Source organism: Triticum urartu, chromosome 1, assembly GCF_003073215.2.
Source record: "Triticum urartu cultivar G1812 chromosome 1, Tu2.1, whole genome shotgun sequence".
Classification (NCBI taxonomy): Eukaryota; Viridiplantae; Streptophyta; class Magnoliopsida; order Poales; family Poaceae; genus Triticum; species Triticum urartu.
This window is the reverse complement of record NC_053022.1, coordinates 20,783,289-20,795,308: the sequence shown is the minus strand read 5'-3', so window position 1 is coordinate 20,795,308 and position 12,020 is coordinate 20,783,289. Positions and strand designations below refer to the sequence as shown.

Genomic DNA, 12,020 nt, shown 5'->3' with positions numbered 1-12,020 from the left:
GAAGGTGGCGGGCGTCGCAGGTAGCCATGGAGCGTAGGCGCAGGACGATAGCGGTGGAGCAGGCCGTGCAACTAGTGGCGGGGTAGGTGCTGGCCGCGGCGCAGGTGGCGGCGGTGGCGCAGGACAGTCGGCCGGCGGATGGGCAGAGTGAGCTAGAATCCTACGAATGATTTGGGGATTTAGTTGCACGGGCCTACATGTCAGCTCCGGACCCACGTCCACACGGTCCTACGTGTAAGCTCCGGATCCACAACCACTAACGCCGGCGGACGGAATGGACTCAAATATGACCGTTTGGCCTTGTCATAGTTGTTGTGCATGGACTAGGAGCAAAACTGAGCACAATTCACATCTAAGGGCAAAACTAAGCACATGGACACCACTGAGGGCAAAATGATAATTAACCCTATATTTTAAGCTCTTTGTTATATATCAGGCAAGATTGACTTCTTCTGGTATAACATTCGCCCATGTTCAGAAGTATGCAGGTCATCTAGTATATATTACTTAAATAATTATGCAGCACCGCCGGAAAAAAAGAACTCGGTTCCTTGGTTAGATTTCCTAGTGGCGTTGGGTTCGGTCTTGATGTGTGTGAACTGTGATGTGATGCTGGTGCGTACTCCTTGTTCTATCCTTGTGTGGTTGATCTCTACGAGAGGTCTCATGCTGAAAATCCATAACGGGGATGGCAACGTCGCCCAACACGGTAGTGTCACCGGCCATTGATGCTGGCGGCCGCTCAACATATGCATGACATCAACAATCTTACGTAGGCTAAACCAGAAACATGCACCTCCCAGAAACTTCCAGAGTTTTAATTTGTATTTGAGTGATTAAGCAAGCTAAGGCCCAAACGCGCTGAATTATCAAGTGAATGATGGCGACATCTTCACCCTATTTGAACCCCCTTGACCTGGACCATGTACACATTATGCAGGAACACGGATGCTACGCTGTTATCCCTGGTACTACCACTGATAGCACCAGTTATCTACTGATTAATGCAGATACATGTATGATAATGCATGATAAGTAAGTTGGCCAAGCAAGGGTTCAGTATGTGCCCATATCATTCTTTCCTCATGCTTGTTTTCAATCACATTGAACTCAACTCAAATCACGGCAGATCATAATCAACATCCATCAACATACCATTCTCCTAAAAAAATCAATCTTGCTGAGCTCACTAATATAATACATCACCTAAATAGAAGACATTGAGTGAAGAGCTCATTGACCTACAAGAAAGAATTTGTGTTATAGTAAACTACAGAGGTGATCTTCGCCCATGCCTTGCTGACGATCACCCTGCTACCTGCAGCAATCATAGAAGGGAGAGTGATTAGGAATTCCGGAGGGAAAGGGCGAATTGGGAATAGGGGTAGGGGCATGTAAATTTATGTGAATTCCATGGGTTTATTGCCCAAAACACTTGCCACAGGTGTGTTCCCTTTTTCCAGTATGGCGTTCCACGAGTAAGCACTAGGGCAATTTCGAACAATTTGAACTGGATAAATATTTTTTTAGACTAGCTCGTTTCCTTTTACAAGTTCTTGGACAAAATCATTCTCACCCCACAAGTTTGTGTACCTCTAGTGTATTTACACCCTTCTGATGTCTCCATCGAAACATGGGACCCATTGTCAATTAGCATGACGGCAATAGATAGTTGTTTCGATTAAGAGTCTTCAACTTCCCGTAAAAATCCCGATTGTCGCTGCCTCCTCCTCCTCTCTAATGCTAACTGCCACCCATTAAGATCCTAGCAGTTTTCACCGTTAACTTGCCGCCCCCACACGGATGATCTCTACAGTGTCATGAGGTTGGAAGATGCTAATTTTAAAAATATGTTTTTAGCTATGTTGTTTTTGTTGTCTCGGTCAAGTATGGCAGTTTGACTTGCATAATAAGTCATTCTTCTCCTTCTACATGGTTGTTTGCCTCCAACATCGATCAAGATATGGGGTTTGTGTCACGGTGGTCTATAGTTCCAGGTCGTGTGGTCTAGTTGGCATGATTTTTTTCAGCTCCTCTGGACTTGACAAATCTGTGACGTGGATCCTGGTTTTTGGGAGTCTTTGCCAAGCTCATGGCGATGCTCAGGCCGATGCACAAAAAAATGTTTATCAGGTTTTCCTCATGGGACGGCCTCCTTTTGTGTCAGACTTGAATGAAACTTTTGTCCTATTCTCGCTGCAGTGGAGATTCAAGAGAGATTTGGTTTGCTAAAAATTTAAGACTTCCATCGGCTTATTTGGCTTTAGTTTCATGGTTTGCATGTTTGTTTTGTGTCTTTGTTCTGAAATTGCTCTACCTATATTCATTTTTAAAGTCCCATATTTTTCTTGGTAACAGGTGTTTTGCTTGGTTTATTAGATTAGTAAGATCTACAGGTTCCTCGTCGAAGAAAACAACAGGTAATTCCAAACATCCGGGTTACAAATTCATTGACCAATAATTTGATCAACTAGAAAATCAAATTCATTTCCACTAGATTACTAAATAATAGAGTCGAAAAAACTTACAAACTCAACGCACAAATGAAGCAAGCACAGAAAAAAGCACAAATGAAGCTGCAACGGCAAAAGAAAGAAAATGAATAATGTTTATTTATATTGCAAGAGGAGAGAGAGAGAGAGAGAGAGAGAGAGAGAGAGAGAGAGAGAGAGAGAGTAGTATTAATGCATGATGCCGGGAAGCCTGAACCTCGCGAGACATGAGGATTTTCTCAACCTCTAAACCTCAAGTTTAACGGGTCATCTCCTCGAAGGGACGTAACAGCAGAAGGATCACCGGAGGAGCCACCCAATCGGGCCTTTGTCATTCAGGTGAATGACAGAACAGTCGGCCATGAGTTGCGCTTCAGGGCACGCATAGACGTTATGGTCCCTGGCTCTGCATATACCAGCAACCCATCGAAGGAGCCGCTCGACCGGGCCTTCGTCATTGCGGTAGATAACAGAGTTACCAGCCATGAGTTGTGCTTCTGAGCTTGCAAGGGCGGCATGGCCCCTGCCTCCGGGGGTGTACGCCATGACTTCTCGGTCAGTGGTGTGAGGGAAGCCGTATCTGGTCTGTTCCTCGTCTCCGTGTGGCACGTTGACTGCATCGTGTTCTGAATGGGATGACCCAGCTTCGGTTTCCTGCACGTCGGTGAACATTGTGGTCGGGTGTTGGTCGTCACAAGTGTGGTACATGCCCGGCCGGTCCTCCATGAATCGGTACGTGAACATCACGCTCTCAATCCCATCAGCCGATGGTGTGCCAGTCTGCAGCCCCTGCATGCAAGTGCCAAAGCATCACGACGGATTAACTGGTGGGCAAAGTGTTTTACATCGCACGCGCGAACGGAGGAATTGGGAGGTGCGTACCTTGCGGGTGGCAGGCCATTGGATGGCGCCCCTCTCGCCGACGGTGATGACGACGGTGTCGCTCATGGTCGTGGCGGCGGTTTGGCCGTCGATGGTTGACTGGCACTCCAGGGACTCGAACTTATTTTCTACTAGCAGTGTGGGGAACCGCTCGAGCTCGATCTTCTTTGCTACTTGCTCTGTCTGAGGATGGCACATCATATATGTGTTGAGGTTTCGTGGGACTGAAGTAAGCAGAAACGTGGACGCGCAGCGGGCATCCCGCGTTAGCAGCTGGCTCCGTGGTACAAATGCTAGAAATAAGCTGAGCCAACATATAGTCAACTAGTCCACCAAACCACATTCATTCGTTTTCAGACGAGGGAGATAGGTACGTATGACTATGGCGTTAACACTCTTACGTACGCACGCAAGAGAAAGGTTTCATCAGCAAGGAAGCTATCATCAGGACACAGTCCAACGGGGACTTACTTGGATTTGGTCCGCTGCCTACTTGTCGTAGGAAATCTTCACATATATACGTACGACCTGTTAAACTTCATGATTCGAAACCTGAGGGATGCTAGTTGTTGTATTATCATATGAGTGCTACTATACGAACATACACTGATAGGAGCAAGTGTCGCACGCGAACCATCCTATGGTTGGATGGCTATGAGGACAGTGCTATTCCTAGCCTATCAGGATTTAAGTCCCGGTGCTCGTATTTTCTTGGATTCATTTTAGGATTTTCAGCGATGCGCGTTCAGTGAAAGGAGATGTTTTCGTCGACTATGAGGCGCTTATGATGACTTTGTCAATTTAAAAATGATATGCCGGCTCAGTCTCTCTAAGGTGATCATAATGGCAAGGTGTGCGTCTGTGTGTCCATCGTGTAAAAATCATGCACGGAGTGTCGACCACAGTACGAAGACGACTTCTACGCACGCGCACACACAAGGAGTAACTTTCTTTTACAGCTCTATTTAAAACCTTAAACCCTATATTCCACGCAAAAAAAGCTCTATTTAAAATCGACCAATTGCTCTATGTTCCATCCAACTAGTGTGCTTACTGTCCTTTCTCAGTTTTCGTTTTACCGATATCCCTGTCGAAATCCCTGTTGGAAATCAGCAGTAGCCACAGTATAAACTATGAAGAATGCACGCAATTAGTCTTCAGACATTGTAATTTGCATGCATTTACTCAAATAAGAATGCATTAAGTTTCATGGTTGCCGATATACATCCATTCATGCGTGGATTTGCCGCCATGTTTCTCGAAGTTCGCCTTGTTTTACTTAAAATACAATGTGACCTGAAGTGAGTCAACCTGCGTAGATTCCTACCGTCCTGTTGGGGCATAAAGGTTAGGGTTTCTCGTCGTCCATGCATGGTCGCCAGATCTAGTGTCATTTGCTTCAAAGCTACTCAAGGGTTCAACGGGGATGACTCCAGGGAGATGATCCTTAGGGGCTCACACACGAAAGCTTCCCGACTGTCATCAACATGGTCAAGTCGTCTCCGGTAGGGGAGCAGAGACATCTCTCGGTGGCTCGTTCTGACATCGCTATGGGTCGTTCAGTGGTATAGAGATCCTGATGTAACTTTTATCATGTTTGACGTGCTTTATACTTTTGATGAAATTATATTACAGATTTGAATCAGTTTCGCAACAAATTACACAAATTAATGATGTGGCAATGCCAAAAATACCACGAGAAATGAAAATTGTTTATATACAGTGGAAAAATAATAGCGATAACTCAAGGCGGCGGAAACAATGTTGCCCGGTCAATTTAGAGAAAACCGTTACAACACATGCACAAGACAGGGCACCCATCCATCCTCCTGACTGCTCACAAGGCCCACACACAAACCACCAAAAAGAGGAACAACATCGAGATTGGCTACATACTATCATCGTCGTACTTCTCCTAAAACAAGCGACTTCTGCTCCACTATTGACGACCAAGCAACAACATGTAGGCCGAACGAAGCATGGTAACCTTCTCCATGACGATCACCTGCAAGCACATTCAAGATGTCTATACTCTTTGGTCACATCAGTTTAGGAAACTGAGTCATACAGTTCTCTTCGAGGCTTTACCTTCCTTCACGTGTTCAACCGCTTAGCTCCACCATTGAAAGAAAAAAGTTGCTTCCAGTATGCTCTTAGATCAAACGTCCGATTGAACTACAATTTTGTATCATCACTTCACTAATTGTTTAGAATGATGGAATGAGGGGGATAAATGTGCACAAAACAAGTTTAGTTTGTTGTATTATTTCTCCTTTCAGTTTAAAGTGGTGCCTGCGCACCTTTTGGAGCCAGCCACATATGGGTCATAGACAATTGGAGATGCCCAGCCATATCTAATTAAAAGTCGCTAGTTAAGATTGATTGTATTATTCTCACTCAAGTCAACTATATAATTATTCAGCATTGTATTTGAAAACATGAGATCGGATCATCGATTAGCTCCTTTGGACTCAATGAAGCTCAGCGTGATGTCCTGGCCCATGTGCAAATACTATTTATTTGGTTCTGCTTCACGCGCCAGCGTCCTTTCGGGGCAAGGTTGAATAGGATTTGTGTCCTAATCTTGTTGGAGCGGAAATTCAAAAGACTAAGTTTTGATTTGCTAAAAATGAAATTCAAACGTCTGATGTTAGTTTCGTGTTTTGCATGATTGGTGTGTATCCTTGTGCAGAAATTTCTTTACATGTTATAAATTTTGAAGTCCTCTAGTTTGTTTGCAAACATATGTTTTGCTTGTTTATCCGATTATTATTGGGATCTATGTGTTCCTCAACAAAAGACAAAAATATTATTAGATGTATAGTTATTACAAACATCTGGATTATCATACATTCAGTGACCGATAAATTACACATTTACACAATCACATATCTATCCACTAGATTACAAAGAAATACACCTGCGAAAAAACTTACAAACTCGAAGCAGCGGCAAGGAAAATGGACGATGTTTATTTACAATGAAAAGAAAAGGAGAAATCAAGAAGGCTGCGAACGCGAGGATTTGCTTGGACATAAACATTGGGATATAGGCAGACGTGTTCTGTGATTGACATCACCTGATGAGACTCAAAGCATTTCCAAAGCTAGCTTAAATGTCCTCCATGGCTTCGATATTGGGTACTAACAAGACCGGGCGGTGGGGATTTCAAACTGTGATTTCTTTGACCTTCAAACCTCACTTTGAACAGCGCGTAACTGCCGAGAGACTACCGGAGGAGCCAATGGACCAGGCCATTCTGGTGGACATAAGGGTTATTGGCCATGATTTGCGCTTCGGCGCAGGCATGGCCGCTGCCCCCGCATATACCTGCAACCCATTGAAGGAGCCGCTCGACCGGGCCTTCGTCGTTGAGGTAGATAACAGAGTTACCGGCCATAAGCTGCGCTTCTTGGCACACGGCGGCGGCACGGACCCTGCCGTCGCCACCGTACAGCAGGACTTCTCGATCGGTTGTGCGCACGCAGTCGTCGGCGGTCCGTTCCTCGTCTGTCCATGGCGCACTGACTGCACTGTCTACCGTGTTGGTGCTGGTGCATGCGCTGCCGCCGGCGCACGGCTCAGCCTCGCTTCCCTGCACGTCGGTGAACACTGTGGGCTGGTCCTCCATGAATCTGTACGTGAACACCACGCTCTCAATCCCGTCTGCGGACGGCGTAGCTGCCTGCTGCCAAGTGCCAACCATCAAGAGGATTAACCGGTGAACAAAGAATTGTACATCACTGGCGCGACGGAAGATTTAAGGAGGTGCTTACCGTGCGGACGCCTGGCCATTGGATGGCGCCGCTCTTGCCGATGAGAGAGTTGTCGACGGTGATGACGACGGTGTCGCTCATGGTCGGGGCGGTGGATTGGCCGTAGATGGTTGACTGGCACTCCGGGTACTCGAACTTATCTGCTAGTACTAGCTCTCTCTGACGATGGCACATCGTATATGTGTTGGTGTTTCGTGCGACGGAAGGAAGCAGAAGCGTGGAGGCGCAGCGGGCATCCCGCGTTAGCAGCTGACTCCGTAGTACCTGTACGGCTGTACCTACCAATGCAAGAAATAATAATACAGTTTGTCTAATTCACATCTAGATATTTTTTAAGAATGTCATATTTAAGCTCTTATAAATATATAATGCATAAACAAGAAACAAAAAAACTAGAACAAAAAAATAAACCACAAACAGAGTAAACATCAGTTTAAATGTGACATAACTATGTCACATCTAGATGTGTCCTAGATAGACCCATAATAATAAGCTAAGCCAACGTGCAGTCAACTAGGAGAAGGTACATACGTATCACTATGACGTCAACACTCTTACGTACGCACGTCGCAAGGGAAAAGGCTTCATCAGCTAGGAAGCTATCATTAGGACTTCATGATTACTTGGACTTCAGGCTGCAGAACTTCATGATTTGCACATGATCCAAGTTGGATTCAATCTTCACGTACTACGTACTACCTCCGTCTTGATTTGTTGGCCCCCTTTGCATTAAGTGTTAAATTTTGACCATAGATTTAATTAACAAAGTGTCAATGCATAACATAAAAATTTATATAATTGAAAACTATGTTCAAATACGAATCCAATAATATATTTTTTGATGACATGTATTAACATTTTATTACTCCCTCCGTCCAGGTGTATAAATCACCTCACGAAATTAAATAATCAAAAAACACTTAGGCGCGGTACATTAACTTCCACCTCGTTTCTTTCTTGACATATCAATCAATAAAAGATGTGGGCGTGCATACTTTCAATGACTTGACAATACCAAACACAATATGCAGTGATCAGTTCATTGCATGCAATACTATTAATTAGCAAATAAACATTGAGTTCTCTTGTTTTTTCCTCTGCCTTGGTTACGATGCACGATCTAAGACGACTTATGCTTCTGGACGGAGAGAGTAGTTAAATAGATGATCAAAGTTTGACACACAGAGAGAGTAGTTAAATAGATGCTCAAAGTTTGACATAAAATTTAAAAGAGACCAATAAACCAGGACGGAGGTAGTACGACCTAATACTTCTAGAAAATCCTCACGTACGTACAGCTTGTACAACTTCATGATTTGGAACCTGAGGAACCTACGTTGGGACCTAACAAAAGGAGTATACCCGATTGATGATCCGAGGGAGCATTGACGAAGACGACTTTTGCGCACACGCACAAGGAGTAGTTTCTTTTTACAGCTCTATTTAAAATCCATCAAATGGCCCTATGTTCCAGCCAACTAGTGTGTGTTTGTTGTCCTTCCTCCATTTTCCTTTCACCGACATACCCATCGAAATCTCTGTTGGAATCCAGCAGTAGTCACAGTGTGAACTATGAAGAATGCATGAAATTAGTCTTCATACATTGTACTCCCTCTATTTCTAAATATAAGTATCTTTAAAGATTTCAATACGAACTACATACGAAGCAGAAGGAGTGAATCTACAATCTAAAATATGTCTATATACATTTATATATACTCCCACCTTTTCGGTTAATGGTGAGTGGAGAAATATATCTTATAATTTACAAAATTACTCAAACTTTCATATAAGCATTAATTACATTGTATACATGGATAACCACTGATGAAGCTATGTATCTAGGGTAGGGTCATAGGCCTGACCTAGAGGCCCTCCCCAAGGACATCACCCTAAAGCCAGAAGCATTCAAAAGGTACCATCATCAACTCAACCAGAGACATTCCACTCGGAAGAATCAATGTCACTCGACCGTCACAGAAATCACTCGACAAACAGAAGATCTAAAGTCACTCTACACAACAACGGTCGGGCGTTTACCCATAGACTTAATTATCATTTATAGCACTTTAATACAGACGTTACATGTAACGCTCCTTCTTTATGTACATTGAACCCCTTGTAACGTGGGTTGGCTGGGGTCCTGGTGCACTCTATATAAGCCACCCCCTTCTCTGGGACAAGGGTTCGCATCCTTTGTAAACTCACACACACATATAATCCAGTCGATCGCCTCAGGGCATCGAGACATAGAGCTGTTAATTTCTCCGCAAAGGGCCTGAACTCGTAAACTCGTGTGTACAACTACTCCATAGCTAGGATCTTGCCTCCTCACACCTACCCCCCATTCTACTGCCAGTCTTAGATCCACGACAGTTGGCGCCCACCTTGGAGCAGGTGTCTTAGCAGTTTGTTGGAGAAGTTGCGATTCTTCTGATTCCCGTCATCATGGTTTCCGGCGGAGGATTGGCTGAAGGCCACGAGATCCGTCTCGGCGCGCTCATCTTCATCGCCGACGACTCCCTTGGCTCAACGAGGCTCCACTCGACGTCAAGGCGCTCCCCTTCCACGGGGCGACGCACTTCCGCGCATACATCCGCGGCGTCCTTCTTCGACAGCCGTCGACTTAGTATCAGTCGGCTCCTACAGCATCCTCGCTTCCCGTTGTTCGCCGGCGTCAGCGATCCGGTTAGTCGCGGCTTCAGCGGTGGGTGAGACATGCGGTGGACCGCCAATCGGCCACCCCACAAATCGCGGCGATCGAGCCCGATGAAACTCTCTACGGCCTGTTCGATCTGTCGACTGGCTCCGTCGAGACTGCATTCGTGTGCGACAGTAGCGAACCCACGGCGGAAGTCTTGATGGTCAATGGACCATGCAGTCCTCCTGGTGAAGACGGAGGCGATGGCGTCGACGACCCATCACATGTCCACGAGGAGTACCGCCCCGAGCCCCTCTCTTCGCAGCGGAAGGAAGATCTTCGCCGCCGTAATATGGATGCACTCCACACTCCTATCGTTGGAGAAACCCCCGAGGCCCAGGCCTTGGAGGAGGCGCGCCTGGCCAACTTGGCTGAGCGCACTCGACTGGAGAACCTCAAGTGTGCACTCGACAAGTGTGCTCGGCAGCGGATTCCTGAGTCCAGTCGACGACAATTTTTTCCGCCTCCGACTCAGGTATACCGAACTCCGATCCAGAATCTCACAGCTGCAGCTCAAATAGCAGAGTCAATTCAATCTTCCCAGTCAGAAGTTGGCTGAGGTTTGATGCAGATCTGGGCTTTACTCTAGGCAGCAGGAGAGCAAAATACAGCAGTATCTCAGTCGTGAAATAGGATTCATAGCAGATCTGTGGTGACAGATACTGTCCAATCTGCTCACAGCCCAAGATCGCCTCCGCGGCGTGAGGGACGTGGGCACCGGCAAGATCAGTACAGGAACCGTGAGCAGCATGATCATCGACTCGACCACGATGACCGTCGTCGAGTGCCCATGCCTCCTCCGAGGAGTGGGTCATACGTGCCTCGGCGGCAAGATGATAGGCTGTCGAAGAAGGACGCCGCGAAGAATTCCGTTCAAGGTCTAGAGAGCCAGGCTTTGATGCAAGATCTATTCTCGTTCAAGGTCTGGTTGATAGGAACAGAGCTCACAGAGAAGGCCACGATAGGGATTATCCGGCTGGAAGCAGGGTGCACGTTTCAGGACCCGAGTATTTCAGCAGAGCCATCAGAGCAGCAGTGATTCCCCCAACTTCAGGTTGGCGACTGGAGTCAGCAACTTCACTGGTGAGTCCAAGCCAGACACTTGGCTTGAGGACTACCGAGCAGCTGTGCAGATTGGTGGTGGCAATGATGATGTGGCCATGAAGCACCTTCCCTTGATGTTGGAAGGCTCAGCCAGAGTGTGGTTGAATCAGTTGGCTCCTGGCAGCATATATAGTTGGGAGGAATTTGCTCGAGTGTTTGTTAGAACCTTTGAAGGTACTTGCAAAAGGCCAGCAGGGTTAACAGAATTACAGTCCTGTGTTCAGAAGCCAAATGAAACCTTGAGAGATTATATCCAGTGATGGATCACTCTGCACCACACAGTGGAGAATGTGTCGGATCACCAAGCAGTTTGTGCCTTTAAGGAAGGAGTTAAGTACAGAGAGTTGAACCTGAAGTTCGGCTGGACAGGAGATATGTCCCTGAGACGAATGATGGAGATTGCCACCAAGTATGCCAATGGTGAAGAGGAAGACCGACTCCGGAGTGGCAAGCACAAAACAGTCGCCCAAGAAACCGAAGGAGGGAATTCCAGTCGGAAACAGAAGCGAAAGGCCGAACCAACTGCTCCTGGTGAAGCTTTAGTTATTGCCCAAGGAAAGTTCAAAGGAAAGCCCAAAGGGCCCTGGACTCCCAAAAAAATTAAGGATCAAGATGGGAATGATGTGTTGGATTTACCGTGCCATATTCATACCAAAAAAGATGAAGAGGGGAATTTCATTTACCCTAAACACACCACTCGACAGTGTCGTCTCCTGATCCAGCAGTTCCGAGAGAAACAACCCAAGGAGAAGGAAAAGGAGTCGTAAAGAGGTGAGGATAGGGAAGAAGATGATGATGGGTTTCCCAATGTCAATTCCATGCTGATGATTTTTGCTGATGTTGAAAAGAAAAGTCGATTGAAAGTTATTAACAGAGGAGTAAACATCGTTGCTCCAGCAACACCCAGTTATCTGAAGTGGTCCCAGACTGCCATCACATTCGACCGGTCGGACCATCCAGCACATATAGCCACCCCTGGGAGGCAAGCACTGGTGGTCGACCCAGTAGTTGAAGGCATCGACTGACTAAAGTGCTGATGGATGGTGGCAGTGGCCTGAATATCCT

At 46.2% G+C, this 12,020-nt stretch overlaps 2 protein-coding genes across 3 annotated transcripts; both read right to left on the bottom strand.

The window, feature by feature from the left end:
- Positions 1 to 2,440: 2,440 nt before the first annotated feature.
- Positions 2,441 to 3,572, bottom strand: LOC125532585. Its single transcript, XM_048696591.1, has 2 exons — positions 3,375 to 3,572; positions 2,441 to 3,281 (listed from the first exon to the last, which is right to left on the bottom strand). The coding sequence occupies exons 1-2, from the start codon at positions 3,570 to 3,572 to the stop codon at positions 2,793 to 2,795; spliced, it is 687 nt and encodes a 228-aa protein (XP_048552548.1). The 3' UTR covers positions 2,441 to 2,792.
- Positions 3,573 to 6,174: 2,602 nt separating this feature from the next.
- Positions 6,175 to 7,285, bottom strand: LOC125543015. 2 transcript variants are annotated; one of them, XM_048706343.1, is made up of 2 exons: positions 7,151 to 7,285; positions 6,175 to 7,059 (listed from the first exon to the last, which is right to left on the bottom strand). In XM_048706343.1, exons 1-2 carry the CDS (start codon positions 7,229 to 7,231, stop codon positions 6,604 to 6,606), a joined length of 537 nt encoding a protein of 178 aa, XP_048562300.1. In that variant the 5' UTR covers positions 7,232 to 7,285; the 3' UTR covers positions 6,175 to 6,603. The 2 variants fall into 2 exon arrangements, with proteins under 2 accessions (XP_048562300.1, XP_048562247.1); XM_048706290.1 differs by having other exon boundaries at positions 6,175 to 7,062; positions 7,151 to 7,280.
- Between the last annotated feature and the right edge of the window lie 4,735 nt (positions 7,286 to 12,020).